At 34.4% G+C, this 19,613-nt stretch overlaps 2 protein-coding genes across 2 annotated transcripts in view; one reads left to right on the top strand and one right to left on the bottom strand.

Annotated features, from left to right (window-relative positions):
* The window catches only part of Cxadr (CXADR Ig-like cell adhesion molecule), a 35,853-nt gene extending 30,834 nt beyond the window's left edge, over positions 1-5,019 (top strand). Inside the window, exons 10-11 of the mRNA XM_010602902.1 lie at positions 2,395-2,489; positions 4,978-5,019. Coding sequence (XP_010601204.1) covers positions 2,395-2,489; positions 4,978-5,019 — 137 coding nt within the window. The remainder of the gene's footprint in view (positions 1-2,394; positions 2,490-4,977) is intronic.
* Positions 4,961-19,133, bottom strand: Btg3 (BTG anti-proliferation factor 3). The gene is made up of 5 exons (XM_010645659.3): positions 19,006-19,133; positions 16,332-16,510; positions 11,887-12,024; positions 8,963-9,170; positions 4,961-6,130 (listed from the first exon to the last, which is right to left on the bottom strand). Exons 1-5 carry the CDS (start codon positions 19,060-19,062, stop codon positions 5,891-5,893), a joined length of 822 nt encoding a protein of 273 aa, XP_010643961.1. The 5' UTR covers positions 19,063-19,133; the 3' UTR covers positions 4,961-5,890.
* Between the last annotated feature and the right edge of the window lie 480 nt (positions 19,134-19,613).

The raw sequence follows: 19,613 nt of genomic DNA, 5'->3' as shown, positions 1-19,613 counted from the left end.
TATCATAATACAATAGTATTGGAGTATAGAAATAAAAGGTCCTCTAGTGACTGCATCTGCTGAAAGGATGATAGGTGATTTTGATTGTCTTACTGTTGTATTTTTTTTCCTAAATCAACAGTACTACTTTTATAAAAGAAAAATAGAGTTGAGAATGTTGGCACATGCCTATACTGCCAGCACTCAGGAGGTTGAGGCAGGATTGTTGCGAGTTAGAGGTCAGCCTGGGCTGCATAGTGAGTTCAAGGCCAGCCTGAATACACAGCAAGACCCTATTTCAAGAACAAAAACAAAACCAAAACTAGAAAAAGAACTCTGATGCTTGTTGTATACAACTGGGATATGCTTAAACTTTTCCATTACTCATAACAGTGTGTACATGTAAAACCACAGGAAAATTAGTATTTTAGACTATGAACACTAATACTTTTCATATAGAAGAGATATTATTTCCAACTTTTAGCTTTGTAGTTGGAAAACAACATCTGATGCCCTCTTGTGGCCAATATTTATGTAGTGGGTGTGATTTATTCCTTTTCATTGACATCAGGCTTAGACTAATACAAAATTTTTATTTTATTTCCTACATGATAAAAAGTAATGTTCCTACATAATTAACAGTTTAGATGTAACCACTACCAACATTTTAAGGCCAGTATTTGCAATTTTCTAGCTCCTAGAAGCATGTATTCTAGAATTCCAGTGCTTGGGTTTAAAGCCTGATAAGAGTCCCTGGGGCAATGTGTTTGAGTACTGAATTTCCTCATTTGTAAAGTGAAGACATACTAGAATGTGCAGAGTCTTATTACATAGAAAGTCCAGTTCTTACTTCTCATTTTTGCTAGGTAGAATGCTTAATACACCTGTGTACATTAGTATTGTAACATCCTGTGATAATCTAGATGAGTTCTATTTGTCATTTTTATGTGCATTTTCCGCCTTCATACACTTTATGTAAATAAAATATATGGGATATTTGATACTTGCCAAATACTGCATCATCTCGTTTGATTTTAAATAAACTTAAGTTCTATTATTTTCACCTTTTATACATATATTTTATACTTATATTATACTTATATTTCTACCCCTAACCTAAAATGTCATAGCCATCTTTTCAGGATACATAGATCAATCTTTTATTGGCTCCATACCCTTACACATATGAATGAAATGTAATCTTTAATTATTGAAATAATGCTGCAATAACACATTTTGAACATTTACTTTTCCATCTTTGTGGAATACTGTTAGGCTATTATCAGTGAGGTGTAATATTTGTATTTGCTAAAAATCCACTGAATTTAAGTGCTTTTTTACTTATTTTTCTTTTTTAAGTGCTTTTAAAGAATTTTCTTACCCCTCTACTTACAAAGTAGACTATAAAGTAACTATAAAAATCTAAAGATTAAAATGTACAATGTAAAAAATAAAAGTGTCTAGACTTGTCTCCCTTCCCTTGCCTCTGATATTAACTATGAACACTGGGTATTCATTTTTTAAACAATATTGACATCATTCCAGAAATAACATTTTAATTTTTGCATTTTCAATGATTTGTTTTCTATCATTATAAGTTGATCTAACTTTTTTATGGTTTCATGATATTTTCTACATATTTCCTTGAGAATATGTTCAAATTTTGTTATCTCATGTTGTTTTCTTTAATCCAAAGAAAATTTTCAACAAATACTTTTATATACACACTTATTCCCTTATTTGAGTATTTATGTAGATAAATTTGTAGAAGTACAGTTCTTTGGTCAAAGACTATACATTTCAAGAAAGTATAACTGCCCTTCAAAAAGGTTACATACCTTTAAATCTCAATTATTAAGAGAGTATCTTACTTCCCCATACCCTTTATCAATAGTATTAATATGCTTTTAAATATTTTTCATGGATACACAAAAAATACAAAAATTCTACATATTTCTGAGGCACGTGATGCTTTGATACATGTATACTTTGTGTAATGTTTAAACAAGGAGCATTAATTTTATGATCAAGATAAATCTTTTAATTTAACTTACTTGTGAAGTTGATACATTTAATGGCCACAAATGTGTTATGTACAGAAATGATACATTAAAAATCTAACATGGTTATAAATGCTTTTCACCTATATTTAAAAGTTTTATGTAAGCATATATGTACAAATATAACACTAGTTTTTTAGCCATATTATGGTTAATGAAATCCTAATGGTATAATATTAAACAATAATTTCCTTTAACTTTCATAAAAGTCCTTTCTATAGTCAGCTATTCCTTTTTTGAAGATAGAAACAAACTTGACTTTTTCTTTGTTCTGGTTATGTGATTTATGAAATAAACTTATCAAACCACTAATTTCAGTGATGCACCTGCTAAAAGTGCTAATGCTCTTGATAAGGATTAGATATTTCCATTTTGGCTCTTACAATATCCTTAAATTTGTGTGAAAGAACAAAGAAACCAGGAAGACAGCTTAACACTATTGGGAAGCAGGTAATAGTTTCTGCAATAAATAAAGTACACACATTTTATAAGTTTGTGTTTGTGTTGGCAACTTGTAAGTCAATGCCACAATGAGCTATCTGTAATGCAGATACTGTGATTCCCTGCAGCAGTATTAAATGCTTCATGCACTAGACTACAAATTCAAGGTATACAGAAAAATTTGACACAGGGAATATTAACATAGTATGCCATGATAAAATCACCAAATATTTGATAATAAAGTTAGACTGATAACCTTGTGCATTAGTACTAATTCTGTGTGATCTTTCCTTTTGACCAATTGGTAGTTTACGTTCTTACCCCACTCCTTCTGCACTGGGTTGTACTGTCTTTTGCCATTTGATTTATAATTCAAGCAAATAAGACAGCCACAAGTTACTAGTCCTCTTTTAAGAAATATCTGAATAGTTCCTAAAAATTAACTAACTCAACATACTTTGCTGTCCTGTTTTATCACTTAATCTTTATGGTTTGCCTTTTTCAAATATTGCTGATACTGAATCTTTTCATAAGGTTCAAGATTTGGTAGATTTTATATAACATAATTTACAAAATGAATCTCATGGAGTACAGATTTTTTAAAAAGCTTAGCTTATCTGTACATCAAGGCATTAACTGCTTAACATTCTGTGAGCCTAAGCATTGAGAGACCTTATATAAACTCGCATAATGGTAATCTGCCTCCTGGGGTTATTATAAGAAAGTATTGGCACATACAGTAAAAAATTTACTGTTTACATTTACCTGTCAAATGGATAGAATTGCAACTACTTTGCAAAATAAAATGTACAAGGTAGGTGCAACTTTTTTTCTCTTCTCAAATAAATTATAAAAAAACTGATAGCTGAATAAAAGTTAAGTGTAAATGCTTTATTCTTAGTTTGAAATCATTTACTTAAAAATTAAATCCCATAAGATATACTCAAAAGCAGAAATAAGCATTTTAGTATTGATGTAATAGAATTGACAAATTTGTTTTTCATTCATGTCTAAGTCGAAACTCTAAAACTTAGGGCTTTGAAGTCCTATCTATAAATATAAAAGCAAATGGCGAAATAAAACATATTATCTTCACGATGGGCATGGTAGTGCATAGCTGTAATCTCAGCACTTGAGGTTTTCAGATCGGAGTTTGAAGCCAGCCTCAGCTAGTTTGGGGCAAGCCTGGACTACAATGAGACTGTCCTAATGAGAACCTAAACCAAAGCCATTATGTACACTCATCATAAACCACCTTTGCTTCAAACAGCCTGATGTTTTCAAGCTGGAATTATGTGGCCATGTTTGTCATCATTTAGTGAAATCCTGATACTGAGTCTTAGTTCCTATTAAGGGTTTTGACAAATTTTTATATCTCATGATAACTATAATTTAAGGCCTAACTACTGAGAGACTGAATTTCATTAGAAAGACTAGAAAAGCCCTACTGATGAAAGCTTTACATAAAATTTTTTAAAATTTAGAATAAGGGGAAGAATAGTCAAAGAAGTCTCAGACCAGGGATTTAGCTCAGTAGTGCCGCCACCTGCCTCACAAGTACAAGGACCTGAGTTCATTCCCTGGTACCCGCCCCCCCAAAAAGACAGTCTTCACTGGTAGTCAAATTCAAAATTAGCATTTACCCCCGGGATCCTATCATTTAATTGTTAGCACTAATAAAGAAGAGATTTTGTCATAATTTGGAAGAATTTTCTGGTTACTAGGTATATCAAAAATAATGTCTTGAGAATGGCTATTATGCTTCTGATTTTCCCAGTGGCTTTACAATGTGCAACACAGGCAGATTAACAGAACAAATGCTATTAACAGTGACATTATAAATACTTGAAATTTTCCAACTTCACACCAATTTGCCCTTAAGTCTTATCATCATAGAACTCCAGGACCCATAGGGGAACAGTGCAATGAATGAGTTAAATGTTTAATCTTTTTGTTGCTACTGGGCATTGAACTCAGGTTCTTGCGCTTGCAGGGTAGGCAGCGGAACCACTGAGCTAAATCCTTGGCCCTAAACTTGTTTAATCTTAAAACTCTCTTCTGATGTCAATTATTACTAAGAAAAAAGGGTTAAGGGAGAAAAGTGGACACTGCATTATAGTTTAGAAAAAATGTTAGTGTTGTATTGACATTGCTTGTCAGTATAGCAATAACAGTAAAACTAGTCTCTATGGTTTCAAAATGAATCCCACCTCCAAATTAATTTCCCAATCAAACTGCAAACACTAAATTCTTCTGTAAAAGCTGGCTTCATTGTTTCATACCACTGAGCTATATTTGATTTTTTCCCTTTTCTGTGTTCTACACTTCAATAGTACTTATTTTTAAAAATGACAGAAATTTTTGGAATAGTCAAAGCCATTCAAAGAGGTATTAGCAAGTTGTGGCTTCCTTGAAAAACAACAATTTTAAGATAAAAAAAACTTACCTTTCAAAAAAATAGGCAAACGCTTATGTTTCTCTTTTTTTCTTTTTGTAGTTCAAACACACTTACAAGACTGATGGGATTACTGTGGTGTAAGTGTGAAGGACTGCTGAAGAATCTGAAGTATTGTACAATTTGACTTTAATTTATACCTCTAGTAGACACTGAACTGTTTCTTTTTTTTTACATCACAAGTCACAAGATTAGAGTGGCTATTAAGAACATTTCTGCTTTATGTAATGACTTAAGACATTTAAGTCACATGTGTCAAATTATGATGGGTCAAATTCTTGATTAGAAAAATATATGGTCACTTTGATAGTTAAAAGATACTATATTTATATTTTCAATTAGCTGTCATTAATAAATTTTAGACTTTTTAACATGTATATTTTGGTATGTGGCCTTTGGGAAGGTATGGTTAATAAAGTTAATTTTTAAAAATGAAACTTTGGAATTCTTATTCTCTGAGTATGAGATAAAATATCCCTTTTGCCTTTTCTCCTTTCCTTTTTAAGCACAGAATAAAATCAAGCATTGTCATGCCTCAAACTACTTTTTATTTGCAACTACATGATCTCACAATTTTTCTAAATAACATAAAATAGATTTTCTTGTATTATAAATAACTTACTCTCCATAAAGTAAATGTTTAAAGGTGCTAGCACAGATCATCCACTCCTACAGTGTATTTGTATTTAACAGAGTTGATGCACAATATATATAAATACTCAAGTCCAATATTAAAAACTCAGGCACTTGACTAATAAAGTTTCTCAAACTATATCAATATATCTAAAGTGCATATATATGTTTTATTTAAGAAAGATTATTCTCAATAACTTCTCTATAAAAATAAGTTTGATGGTTTGATTCATCTAACTCCACTACTATGAATATGAACTTTTAATATGCAGTAGGGTATAATCTACCCCTTTTTTCAATATGACAAGAGAATCAAAAGGAGCTAGTGAGGTGCTAACATGTGAGGATTAATCCAGTGATTCCGGTCACAATGCATTCCAGGAGGAGGTACCCAAGTCACTGGAACTGAGCGATAAGGTTTATTCTTCCTTCCCTGATTTGGATAACCAAATGGAACCGGAGGAGGGTAGTGACTCTGATGACCATTTCCTCGGTACATTCCTGGCTTTTTCCTTGGCAAAGGCTGCCACACTGGAAGAGGTGGGAATATCAGTTCTGAAATCTATAAGCAAGAAAAAACATTAAGTTAATTCAAATGAAAATTAGTAACATGTCCAATGTTGACTAGATGACCTTCTAGATTTCTCATTAAAGAGAAAATCAGCCTCAATCTTCTCAAAGTAGGTCTAAGAGACATTCCTATGGTTAAATATAAATATTTAAAAATCTCATTAATAGTAGCGGAAAAATACTTTTTGAGTGAAGAACTGAATGAACTAAAACATGGAAGGGAGGGCACGGGAATGAAGAAAAATATAAGAACCAAGATGTATCATGTAAAGGTACAAATTCCCAATGATGAATGCCATCATATTGTGTACTTAAAATGTACCAATAAATTTAATGAATTTAAAAAAATATATATATCTAAGACAACTTTACCCAGAAAAGGTCATAACATGGAATGAATGAAAGCTTAGAAGAACATACAATGTTTTACACAATGGTTTCCACAAGCTAAGCAAGGAGTCATTTTGGGACCTATTAAACACAGTAACATTTACGCCTGTCCTGGGTGTACTGAACAACACAATCTTTGGAATAAAGGCCAGGTATTGTGACAAAGCCCTCCAGATCATTCAGTTGTAGCCAGTTTAGTGTTCAAGAACAACAATCTTAGATTATTCCCTAAGGTAAACTCATCAAGCTCACATCTTTATAAAGGTTCTTATCAGCAGTCTCTGGACCTCTCACAATGCCCTACTTTGTGAGTTGTCTACTGTACCCTACTTTTTCCAGGTTGGCTTTACAAACATATATTTTCATTTTTCTTGATAAATACTTAGAATTGCTGCCTATTTGAGATGCTTATTTACCTTTTAAGGTGCATTTTTTTTTTTTTTTGGTACTGGGGATCAAACTCGGGACCTGGTGCTTGCAAGGCAGGCAGCAGCACCACTGAGCTAAATCCCTGGCCCTAAAGGTACATTTTTGAAAGTGGTTGTACTATTTACATTCCCAATAGTGATTTATAAAGTCTAGCTGCTTCACATCTTTGCCAACATTTGGTGTTGTGAGGGCCATGTATTTAGCTCAGTGGCACTGTGCCTGCCTCGAAAGAGCAAGGTCTTGAGTTTGATCCCAGCAACCGCCCCCCTAATATTGTCAAGATTTTTAATTTGAAGCCGGGCGTGGTGGCGCACGCCTATAATCCTAGCACTTGGGAGGCTGAGGCAGGAAGATCGCTGTGAGTTCCAGACCAGCCTGGGCTACATAGTGAGTTCCAGGTCAGCCTCAACTACATAGTGAGACACTGTCTTAAAAAAAAAAAAAAAAAAAAAAGATTTTCAATTTGGAAGAAGTAATGTTTCATTGTGGTTTTAATTTGCATTTGCCTGACAATGAATGAAGCTGAACACCTTTCCATGGCTACCAGGTTACGTATGCAACTTTGTTTGAACAGCACTTACACACGTTTGCCTGTTATTTTATTTATTTATTTATTTATTTATTTATTTATTTATTTATTTATTTATTTGATTTTGGTTTTTTGAGACAGGGTCTCACTATGTAGTTGAGACTGACCTGGAATTCACTATGTAGCCCAGGCTGGTCTTGAACTCACAGCGATCCTCCTGCCTTAGCCTCCCCAGTGCTGGAATTACAGGCATGCGCCACCACGCATGGCTTGCCTATTATTTTAAATTGGGTTATTTTGCTATCATTTTGTAGGAGTGATTGTTAAAGAATATTCTGGAGACAAGCTCTTTAGGAATTCATGCCGTATTTTGTCCCAGTCTATGGTTTGCATTGTCTTCGTAGTAGTTTCTTTTGGTGAGCAGAGATTAAAAAAAAAAAGAAAAAATTAAATTTTGATCAAGCTGAATTTATGAGTTCTTTTTCTGTTACTGCTTTTCATGACCCCCCAAAATCTGCCTATTTCAAGATATTATAGACACTTCCTTGTTGAAGATTTACCTTTTATGTTTAGGTCAATGATCCTTTCAAATAATTTTTTATGTATTTGCTATCAGGTAGCAGCAATTCTATTTTTCTCCCTTCTATATAGTAAGAAATGTTGAAAATACAGTACAAATGCATGCTGAATTTAAAAATGTATTTTCTTACATTCAAAATTTCAATACTGTGCCTATTATTCTTTAGGTCTAAATATTCATTTTAGTTCAACTCTAAACCTACCATAAATGTGGAATGTTAAATTATGTTTAAGACAAATTTACAAAAATAAGTACTTAAATTTTTTCAAAATTAGAAATAAGTACATGTACAGAATATAGCTCAACTCAAAAGATCTCTATAAATAAAATCTTCAGACTTAAAAAATGTTTTTTTCTTCTGCTGAAGAATACTGGTCAAGATTTTTTAAAAAGTATATTGTGGCTGGTTGTGGTGGCAAATGCCCATAATCCCAGCATTTGGGAGGTTGAAGCCAGCTTGGACTACACAGTGAGTTCAAGGACGGCCTAAATTATATAGCAAGAACCTGTCTCAAAAAACCAAAATTAAAACCAAAACCAAAAGTAAGTATAATTGTGATTTTTTTTTATATACAGGCATAATTTGGTGAAATTTCTTTTTAATAATGAAAAAGGGAAAAAAATAATGGAAAGTGAAAGAATAAGAAAATTAAAACCAAAGATATGCACTGAAGTGTTAAATACTACAAAAAGTGGCAGTTTTTAAATAAAACAAGGAATCTAAAGTTATTAGGAATATTAACATGACTTTGGGGGACACATTCTTTGAAATATCTTTATCCTAGTTATTGTGTAATGAAACAGACCTCTGATAAAGTGACTCATGATGCCAATTTACATCTCAGAGAAGGACCTTTTCCCTTACTCCCTTTAATACAAGGCCATTTCATAGTTACCTGGTACACAGGGCTTGGGGTTGCAGTCAGTGGACTGGGTTTTATTTCTACTTCCTTACTTGTTTCTTCATCTGAAGAAGAGGACCCTGAATGATAATCAGAGGTGACCTTATCAAGGGCTCTAGTAACTTTCTTGGAGATATCATCTTTGTTCTCATCTTCATTTTCAAAGCTGGCAACAATGAATGCATTGTTTTTCTCTCCATACCTAAGTGTACATAAAAAATGTATAAATCTGTAAGTCACACCAACAAACCAAGTACTGTAACCATAAATATAATTAAATAGATCTGGACATGCCAACCAAGGTAATAAAGGAACCATCCCTGAACATTTACTATCCTAATAACCTAATCCAGCTCCATGCCAGCAAACAGGCTATAATTTTCTACTTCAGGTCTGTTTAAGTACAAATAAAAGTGATCACATTTTCTTTCTCAACTGAACTTACTATGTTGTCCAGGCTGGCTTCAAATTTGTGGTGATCCTCCTGCCTCAACCTCCTGAGTTCTGAGATTACATGTGCCACCATGGCTGGCCAACTACTAGCAATAGCAATTCTTAATATAAAATGCAGAGAGCAGTTGGATACATTGCTCACACCACAGAATTCATGTCAATCATACACACACACACACACACACATACATACACACATAAACACACACCCATATGTTCAAGTTTATTTAGCACAAGGTTTTAGCAACAGAAATTTATCCCCATATCCATGCTTTAAAGGTTTAAAAAAGTGTGACATGAGAGTTAATTCTTTCGGGTTGGGGATTTAGCTCAGTGGTGTCACACCTGCCTCACAAGCGCAAGGTCCTGAGTTCTATCCCTGGTACCAGAAAAAAAAAGTTAACTCTCAATAATATTAACACAGGTTTAGATATATCTTCAGTTTTGCCATTAAGGAGTCAGAATTCAAGCAAAACAAAAAGGCAAGAAGTCTGAAAAAGTCCTTGCCTTTGTAGAAATAGAAATCTAAACCAAGGTTATATGTTCAATGATTGAAAGATCAGCCTTATTAACTCAGATTTCTTCCTTCTCTCACCATCTCCCTTCTTCCTGCCCTGCAATACTAGGAATTGAACCTAAGGTCTTTGCATGAGCTATATTCCCCACTGAAATTTAGACAGGGTCTTGTTCAGTTGCCCAGGCTGGGATTGAACTTGGGATCTTTCTATCTCAGACACACCTGGCTTAACTCAGATTTCTTTGACAACTAACATTTCTTTTGTAATACTGTAGCATGAGAGCTTCCTTGATGGTAAGCTGAGCTGCTGATCCTACTAAGGTGACATTGAAATGTTCAGTTAATTCCTGAATTAGTAAAGGACAACTCTTAAAACTTTATTTTCAAATAATGCACTGATAAAACACCATGGCTAATTTAGTCAGTATGAAACAAATTGTTATCTAATGTTCTTTATTCAAAAAATATTGCATAAATTACTTTAAAAGTTATGATATATGTTGATAGGTAATACTCCCAGCAATTCTTGGACTTTCTCATCTTAGGAAAGACCTGTTAATCTGCATCCTCAAATATTTCACTAAGTTATAACCTTTGTAATTATATGGTATTCTTTGTACTCACCTAGCATTTTATTCTGATAGAGTAACTAAAAACTATGAAGAATGTTCTCTGAGTGCTACTCAATTTCTTTTACAACCTTAGTTTCTAATGCACCAATGAGTTAAGACTCTGAGATATTTGTTCAGCATGTAACTACTATATCAGCATTGTTTTAATTTCCAGAACATTTATCTTTCTAGTTTTGGTTCAAAATCATTTCTCAGTATTACACGTCTTCTATTAATCATCTTTACTCAAATGCTAATGTCTCTTTTTTGGGTTCTATTATTACTGAATGATCAACCTACATCCTGAAGGTTACTTCTGTTAGATGTGGAAAAAATAAATCATAGGCAATTTTTGAAAAATTTTAACCATCAATAAAACTATTATTATTATTTTTTTCTTTTGGTTTTTGAGACAGGGTCTCAGTATGTAGTTGAGACTGACCTGGAACTCACTATGTAGCCCAGGCTGGTCTCGAACTCACAGCAATCCTCCTGCCTCAGCCTCCCGAGTGCTGGGATTACAGGTGTGCGCCACCACGCCCAGCCATCAAAATTATTAGGCTACTAAATGCAAAAATTTTCCTGAAATTAACAAGATGAAAGCATAGCAGTGTTTTTCATTATATAGCATCATCAAGCAATAAAGTATACACTTAAGTAGAATGTCCAAATAACTATAGTTTTTATCTTCTGGTGTCAAGACTTATTTTAAGCATTTAAAATAAGTATGTCCAAAATGTTTATCCAATTACCAGATTTCTTAAACATCTCCAGATATAAAAACTTTTCCCTGATTTAGATATTAAGTAACTACAGAATATTGCTTCTATTTGAAAATTCCACAACTAAGAGTAGCTAGTCTGTTTTCTGAACAAGTCGATTTCAAACAGAATTCATACCTAGCACGCACCTTTTACATTTATGTGAGATAAAAGAAGTAATCTCCATTATGTAAACGAAAAGTGAAAATATCAGTCATGTGAAAACCAAATAGGGGAGCAGTAGAGACAAAGACCAATCAAAAGTTACTGTGCACTGTTAGCTTGAAGTAGTTTCTTTCTTAACTTGAGAAATTATCCCACCAGTGAAAGATAGTAATTGACTTAGAAAAATCTAAGTATCTAAGTTTTATTTCTTGGTCTATGATAAAATTTTTGGTAAAGTACTAGGAAATCCCTGTCCAATCAGATTCTCAATTTCTTTAGCTCTAAAGTACGAATGTAACAAGTACTCCATAAAATTCATATCCAGAAGCCAAACCACCCGCCATAAATACAGATAGGCCTTACAGGAGAAAATTTAGCAAAATCAGTTTAGTACCAAATGTGAGAACTCACCGGCAACACACCTCACATGGGTCCACCCAGAGAGTGAGCTCTTTGGGCAAGCCAAGGTCACTGTACAAGATGCAGCTGTTCTCACAGGCTTTTAAGACATCAGGATCAACTCTTTGAAACTTATTGACACGAATGCATCTATAACAAAGTGAAGTTACATTAATGAATTTAATAGAATCTTAATAGCAAACCTTTTGTACCAATTGCCAAAGTGAATAATTTAAAAATGAAGTATCTTTTTTTCCTTTTTATTGAGTTTATTGGTACATTTTAGGTATACAGTAGTTACATTCATTATTGGGATCTTGTACCTTTACATGACAGGTCTTGGTTCTCATTTTTTCCCCTTGTCCCTGCCCTCCCTTCACCCGCTCCTCTCCTCCCCATTTACAAACACTTTATTTCCATTTTTTAATTTTCTCATATTTTTTTATTTTCCCTTATTCCCTTTCCCCTACCCTTCCCATTTTCCCTATACCTTTAGCCCTTTGCTTCCTATTTCACATAGTTAATTATCCCATTAGGATCTTGTGTACTACTATAGTTTTTCACACCAGAGAAACTATTAGGTATTTACACGTGTGATTTATTTATTTCACTTAGGAGTATATCCTCAAAATGTATCCATTTTCCTATGAATGAATCTAATTTCTCATTCTTTATGGCTGAGTAGTATTCCAAAAAAATGAAGTATCTTGATGAAGAACCCAGAAGAACATTTATCTTAGCTAATGAATGTGAACTACAAGCTAGAAGGCAGCATCAAGGCTGTCCTGTCAAGGCCTGGGGATTTAGCTCAGTGGTTCTACCGCCTGCCTCATAAGCGCAAATCCCGAATTCGATCCCCATACCCACCCCCCAAAAAAGACTGCCTAGTCTGATGAAAATGCACATATATGAGCCCAGAGTAATCACTATAACTGGTTCCACTTCTGTTTACCCAGACTACTTGACTGCAAAAATACATTAGATATGCACAGAGTATATGAAAGCTTCATAAAATTATTTGTATTTCTAAAGGTACAGTTTTTGTAGGCTAATTCCTTATATAACAAAAGACCTCAACCAATGTTTCCAAATGATACTTGGAAAGTCTTCGGACTTTTTAATGTCATGAATTTGTTTTAACATTCCAGATAATATATAAGTGATGAGAGGGCACTATGTGCCTCATCTGTAATATGAAAAAATACAGTCAAGTGCATAGAACCACCTGTATATTTATAATTAAGATATAATCTTTAATTATGGGGTTATTGCATAGAATTGTTATCCAAGGATCAACTAAAATATTGCCAAAATAAATAAGAAAAATGTCTAAATGAAACTAAGAGCCTCTGATTCATTTTTTTTTTTTTTAGTCTAAGAAATACCACATTTACCAACAGAATGGTCAAAGATGGCTACTATAGTGAATGAAAAAACACATACTAAAACAAGCATTCCACTCAAGTAGGGAAAAGGTAGCTACAGTAGAAAATTTTGCCTATAATCCAGAACTAATAAAGAGAACCTAGTTTGTTAGGAATAGTCCTAGTACTTATTTATTGGATGAACTTAGAATAAATCTATTCAGATCTGAAGCTATAAGGCAACACAAATTAACTGACAATTATGAATTGTAACATAAAATTCAATCCTATCAAGAACAATGTGATACTTATTTTTTTTTTTTTTTTTTTTTTTTTTTTTTTTTTTGGTACCAGGGATCAAACTCAGGACCCTGTGCTTGAAAGGCAGATGGTGGCACCACCGAGTTAAATCTCCAGCCCCTGCTACTTAAGCTTTTTATTATTTGGTTTCAAGTTTCATTAAAAGAATGAAAAAGTTCTCGAAACAGCTAATTAATAAATGTTTGTAAAATGTAGTAACTGTAACAATTGCTTGAATGTTTACTATGAACTAGGCAGTTTCTTAAATGCTTGTTGCTCTTTTAATTTTCCTAATTGTTTTATGTGTCAAGTTGTAAGAAAAAAACAAGGGAGTGTTTGAGTAACTTGTCCAGCATCACACAAAAGAGTAGTCATAAATTTAGGAAACAAACCCATCCCACCAGACTCTACCTTCCTTATCAATAATTAGGGCGGAGGCTGTGGCATAGTAGTACAGTGCTTACCCGGCATGTGGAAAATCTCAGCTTTAATTTCTAGCATCACAGAACAAAAACAAAAACAAAAAAAACCCAGAACAATATCCTATTCTGTCTGTGCCAATCTCAACAACATTATTACAATATAGCAAATTTAGAGGGGAAACTTTTTAGTAAGATGCTGATTGATCCTTTTGTATAAAATGGAACTATGCTACAGATTTGAATGCTCTATTAGGTAATGCAAAATTCCATGTGCCAGTGTCACAAGCAGTCAAGAATGAGATAAATCTTATCCACGATGAGGGTAATGTGGCTCAAAGCTTAAAAATTATATATAAATGTAGATACCTAAACACAGACTTTGCTTCAAGAAATTCAGATACCTTATATATTTGTAAGTGATTTTTTCACTACACGCTGTGATGACATACACATTACTACTCTTCAAAAATAAGATTTTAAACATTGCCTAAAAATAGTCACTGACTTAATTTTGACACTTTAGTTCTTTCTAGTTTTAGCAATTACAAAGTATAAGAAACATTCATATTCATATGTATTTGCCTGAATTTGATTATGCTTCCAGAAGAGTCCTAAAAGACTTAATATTTAAAAGGCATGAATTTTAATATTGCCAAACTGACTTTCATAAGCATCTTATTTGTGTATTGTAAATATGTACAATAAGAAACAGTTTTTATTTATAAACTTGTTGGAAGAAAAAAATTATTCAACCTACTCTGAAGACACTTTTTTAATAACTCTAGTTTATTCTATAGTCTCATTTTTATAATAATTTTCTATTTCAAAGATAGCTCTAAAATGACCCAGTGATACTTCTGATCACATGTCATTTTAATCCTGTTTCACTAATTTTTTTCTCAAGTTTTTAGAATTAACGTAAATAAAACTGTACACTGTCTGACCTTTAAGCATTTACTTAACAATGCCTCTTTTTTCAGTAATAGTACAGTGGCTTAGCACTTCCAAAAGCCATCATCCAATGTCAATTAGATCAGTATAAAAAGCCTCATAAGTTCTAACTTGCATCTTCAGAAATGAAGACGTGCCGGAAAAAATGAACGGAATCAAGCAAGATGAGGAAAAAAAAATCACAAATCTATTTAACAGCCACATTTGTACTTTAACTGACACATTCCAAATTACTAGGAAAACTCTTTGGATAAAAATGAAGGAGGAAATACACTATCTTGGTTCTTTTCTTGTCAATAGAATACCAACTCATTTGACTTTTAGCAAATGAAAAACAAATCATATTTTTTGCTTCCCTCCTTAATAGTCCCACCTACACTTGCGAGAGCTCAGTGAGAGCAAGAAGTCCTTTTTTACATCAAAGCACAAAAGTGCTGATTTGTGGAGGAAACTTTGAGAACAAGAAACAAAAATTTCTGTAGATGTTACTAGTCACAACTGTTCTCTTATTTTTGTGGCCGCATCCAAAAATGGGTAAAGGTTTGACAAGCTAGGTTTCAGAGGAAGATTCTCAGCTCAGGTTCCTGAGCAGTTATATAAATACTAGGGAGTGAGCATGCCAGGACATGTTTTGTAGGAGCCTGCTCTTCCTTACTTCAAGCTGTTAATGCAACTTATAACCCAGACTGTAAAGGATAGCCACAAGTGAGAATTTTCTTCATTCTCAGAAGGCTGTGGTGTGTAAAAAAATTATTAGAATTTGGAGTCAGGGAGACTTGAATTTAAGTCCCAGAGCTAGTATTCACCAGTTATAGGTAATATCCATATGCACAGAGGCATGGTGGCATATTTGATGCCAGAGGGTCTGACAATGAATTATCTTTATCTATAATAGTTATCCTAGTTTCTACCACAAAGAATTATGCATAGTAGAAATGAAATTTTTTTCTTATTAGCATCAAGAACATATAAGTGTCTAATAATCTTGGTTTCCCTTCTCCATAAAACTTTTTCTTGAAAAAACACCCATGTAATTTACTTTTGGATACAAAACAACTCATTACCCTCAGTTTTCACCATTCCCATTTGAGTCACAAATCCTCCAGAACTGTGACCCCTCTAGTGCCTACGATATAGAGAAATATACTCAGGAGACAGATTGTAACTACAAAAGACTAACTTCTATGAGCCTATACAGCATTGCCTCCCAAGTCCAGGCAGTGCAACTCCACCAACAAATACTCACACTTTAAAATGAATTAAGAGAAAATAACTAGACCTCCCAAGATTGTGTATGTTGCAGATAAAGTCTTTACAAGCATCATCTGGATACTTGTTAGTCCCCTATCCTCACACACTTTACAGGAGTTGATCTGCCTCTTCATATAGCTCAATCCAACTTTGCAATTTAATCTTTTACCTGTAGGCCTGTCCTTTTGAAGGTTTTTCTGGATACCAGTGATTTTTGTATTTTTCTTGAAGTATTAGAGTCAATTTCTCAGCAAACCTCTCAACTGCCTCTTTTTTCAATTTATCATGTTTTCGAACAAGCCTTGTGAAAAAGAAGACAACAGCAGCAATTTCGTTCTTCATTTTTCCCTGCAAAGACAAAATAAATTTTCTCAAAAAAAAAAAAAATACATATATAAACTGAAAGATAAAAGTTCTGCAAAATATCCCTCCTCAGAGCTTCCCTTCCTCCTTCCACTTTATCTCATGTTTCACTGGCTCATATCTAGAGTTAGGGACAAATAATAATTTATGTTTATGTCATAAAGACATTATAAAACTTTATCACTTATCTTTGGGAGTAACTCAGTAGAGTTATCAAATTGTTCCTCTTGACTAAAATAAAAGCAAAATTTCTCTCAAAGAGAACCATTATAATGAAAGATGGCTTTCAATAAACATTTTCATATTTAGCTACAGTAATTAAATTCTATTAAATTATTCAGGGGCCAGAGATTTAGCTCAGTAGCACTGCATCTGCCTCACAAGCCCAAGGTCCTGAGTTTGATCCCTGGTACCAAAAAAAAAAAAATATATATATAGAACAAAAAGATCCACTTTAAAGTCTAGTATTGTAGAGCTATTTTGGAAAAGGTTAAACAGAGTTACCATATTATCCAGTAATTCTACTTCTCATTTATAGGCCCAAGCGAAATGAAAATATATGTCTAGACAAAAACATGTACAAAAATGTCCATAGTAGCATTATTCATGACAGCCAAAAAGTAGATAATTTCAAATGCTCACTAACTGAGAACAGACAGTGAGATCACACATTATGTCTATAAATATATGTAACAGAATATTATTTGGCAATTAAAAAAGAATGAAGTACCAGTACATGTTATAGCATAGGTGAAGTGTGAATATACTTTAAGGGAAAGAAGCCAGTCACAAAAAATTATATATTGCATGTCCTCACTCATACGAAATGTCTAGACTAGGCAAATCCATACAAAAAGAGAAGAGTTGTTTGGGGGCAGAAGGGATGTCAGAAATGAAGAAGTAATGCTAGAAAGTACAGGAATATTTTGGAGGGCAATGAAATTATTCTAAAAGTACGTAATAGCTGTACAACTGTAAATACATTAAGAGCATTTGTTTATTTTTAATGGTTGAGTTACATAGTATGTGAACCATTTCAATGAAACTTAACACATAAAAAAATTTCAGTACTGAATCTGTCAGTACACTTTCAGGAATAAAGATACACTTCTGTAAAAGATATATAAAAAAAGATACATCAAAATATAGATATATAAAAATATATATCAAAATATAGAGAATGGAAATTTTGGGTCACCCACAGAAAAACTAAAATGACCAGAAAGTTAGCTGCATTTTGGAATTGCCTCAAAAAACAACTTTTTAAAAAATGGAAGATCTGATTTGCCATTGATTAATCTATAAAGGCAAAAAACCTTGTCCTGGGGTTGTTTCAATATAGTCTTGTGTTTACTTGATGAGCTCATTCATTTGGCTCCTATAAGTAACTTGGAGTTGTTCAGATGCTTATTACCAAGAAATATCAACTTTTTGGAAGCCAATTATAAAAGATATACAGCTTAGTATAAAAATGTACTAAGCAATAGTTTGTATTTCTCTATTCAAAAAATAAAGCTAATTTTGTTAGCTTTTCCCCCCGAAACTGTTCTTTAAATCTCTCTTCATAATATGATTCTTTCTCTGCAAATTCAAGCAAGGGATTTCACTGTGAAATAAATTTTATGTAGTTATTTGAGAAGTGTGTTGGCAGCAATAACCACCTGATTCTGGATGGGAAGACACCCAAACCTTCCTTCTGGAACCCTAGAATGCCAAATTTACCTTTTACTGCTGGGCACGGATCATCACAGAACAATGTATGAGCGGGCACACATACTTTCCACTACAAATGCTGTACAACCTTATCCCAAAGAACATGCACCATTACCACTTTGTAAAGCTGCACTTATCCTCTACTATGGTATGATGGGAAAGAAAACCCACTGGAATTTAAGGTGCAGTTTGGGTAGAAAGCTGCTGATGGAACTAGGCTCTCCATTTCACTAAAGAAAACATGGAAACACACTAAGGAAATGTACTGAATCCTTAACTAAAATCATTCTCATTCATTAAATTTGCCAACTATGTGCTATGTATCAGTGTTGGGATTGCTTTTGTCTGCTCAATTCCCTATCAAAAATAAAAAGGAAGGAAGGAAAAAACAATTTAGTGGTTGCTTTTGCTTGTAATACAAGCATGAGTCATATGGACTTTATTTTTCTGTTTGAAGGAATCTGACTGGGATAGCAGAAAAACTAACCCATCCCAACTCCTACTCTAAGAGTATCAAAAGGTAAAAGAAGGAGCATTATTAGGAAGAGAGAAACCAGAAGCAAGCGGGGCTAGTAAGACCTTAGAGGCATCTTAAGTAGCCACAATCCTTCCACCCACACTGAAGAGCAAAAAGCTCCCATTTTAAATACTGTACGGTGACGTCATCCTGGGACGTCGTCACCGCTGCTGCTGCTCAAGTTAGTTCTACTTTGTTCCATAGTCTCCTCAGCGCCAGGCTGCGTGGACAAAACCAAAGGAAAACCAACTTTGCAGTTTCCCCTCCTTGGTAACGAAAGGCTGATTGCAGACGGTTCTATAAACATTATTCTTCTGATGGACGTCTCCCGGGTTGAGGGAGCAGGAAGGCTGGCCGCTGGGGTGATGAGCTCCGAGCCCCGGACTCAACTCGGCGGCGTCACAAAGCGGGATCCAGACCTGGAGGAGGGGAAGGATTTCCAAGGGGCCAGGAGTCTGACTTTCTGAAGCCATCAACATCAGCGGCTGAGCACTCCTGCCAGGGGTGCTGAGAGACCTAGGTGCGGAGCCACCAAACATCTCCACTCACTCTTGAGAGGACGGCCTGCAGGCTGTGCCCAACTTCTGCAATCCCGGTTTCCCCCAAGTTCAGGGAAAAGGACCCTGGCGCCAATTCCCTGCCTCCACCCACAACCTCTCCTCGCCAGAGTCGGTCCCCGGCTGGGCCTGGGTTCGAGGTCCGAGCTTCCCTGAGGCGCTACCCGCCCTCAAGCAGCAGGCCGGGTGAACCGCTCCAGAAATCCCACCGGCGCCACTGGGGTCGGCGGAGTGCGGACAGTGCGGGGCTGTCGCCCAACCGAGGCGGAAGGGAACGCACCGCGGAAACGTGGCCGGAGCT

Source organism: Fukomys damarensis, unplaced genomic scaffold, assembly GCF_012274545.1.
Source record: "Fukomys damarensis isolate Sample0158 unplaced genomic scaffold, DMR_v1.0_HiC HiC_scaffold_24, whole genome shotgun sequence".
In the NCBI taxonomy this organism is placed as follows: Eukaryota; Metazoa; Chordata; class Mammalia; order Rodentia; family Bathyergidae; genus Fukomys; species Fukomys damarensis.
Note: the sequence above shows the minus strand (reverse complement) of the source record. Positions and strands in the feature narration are given on the sequence as shown.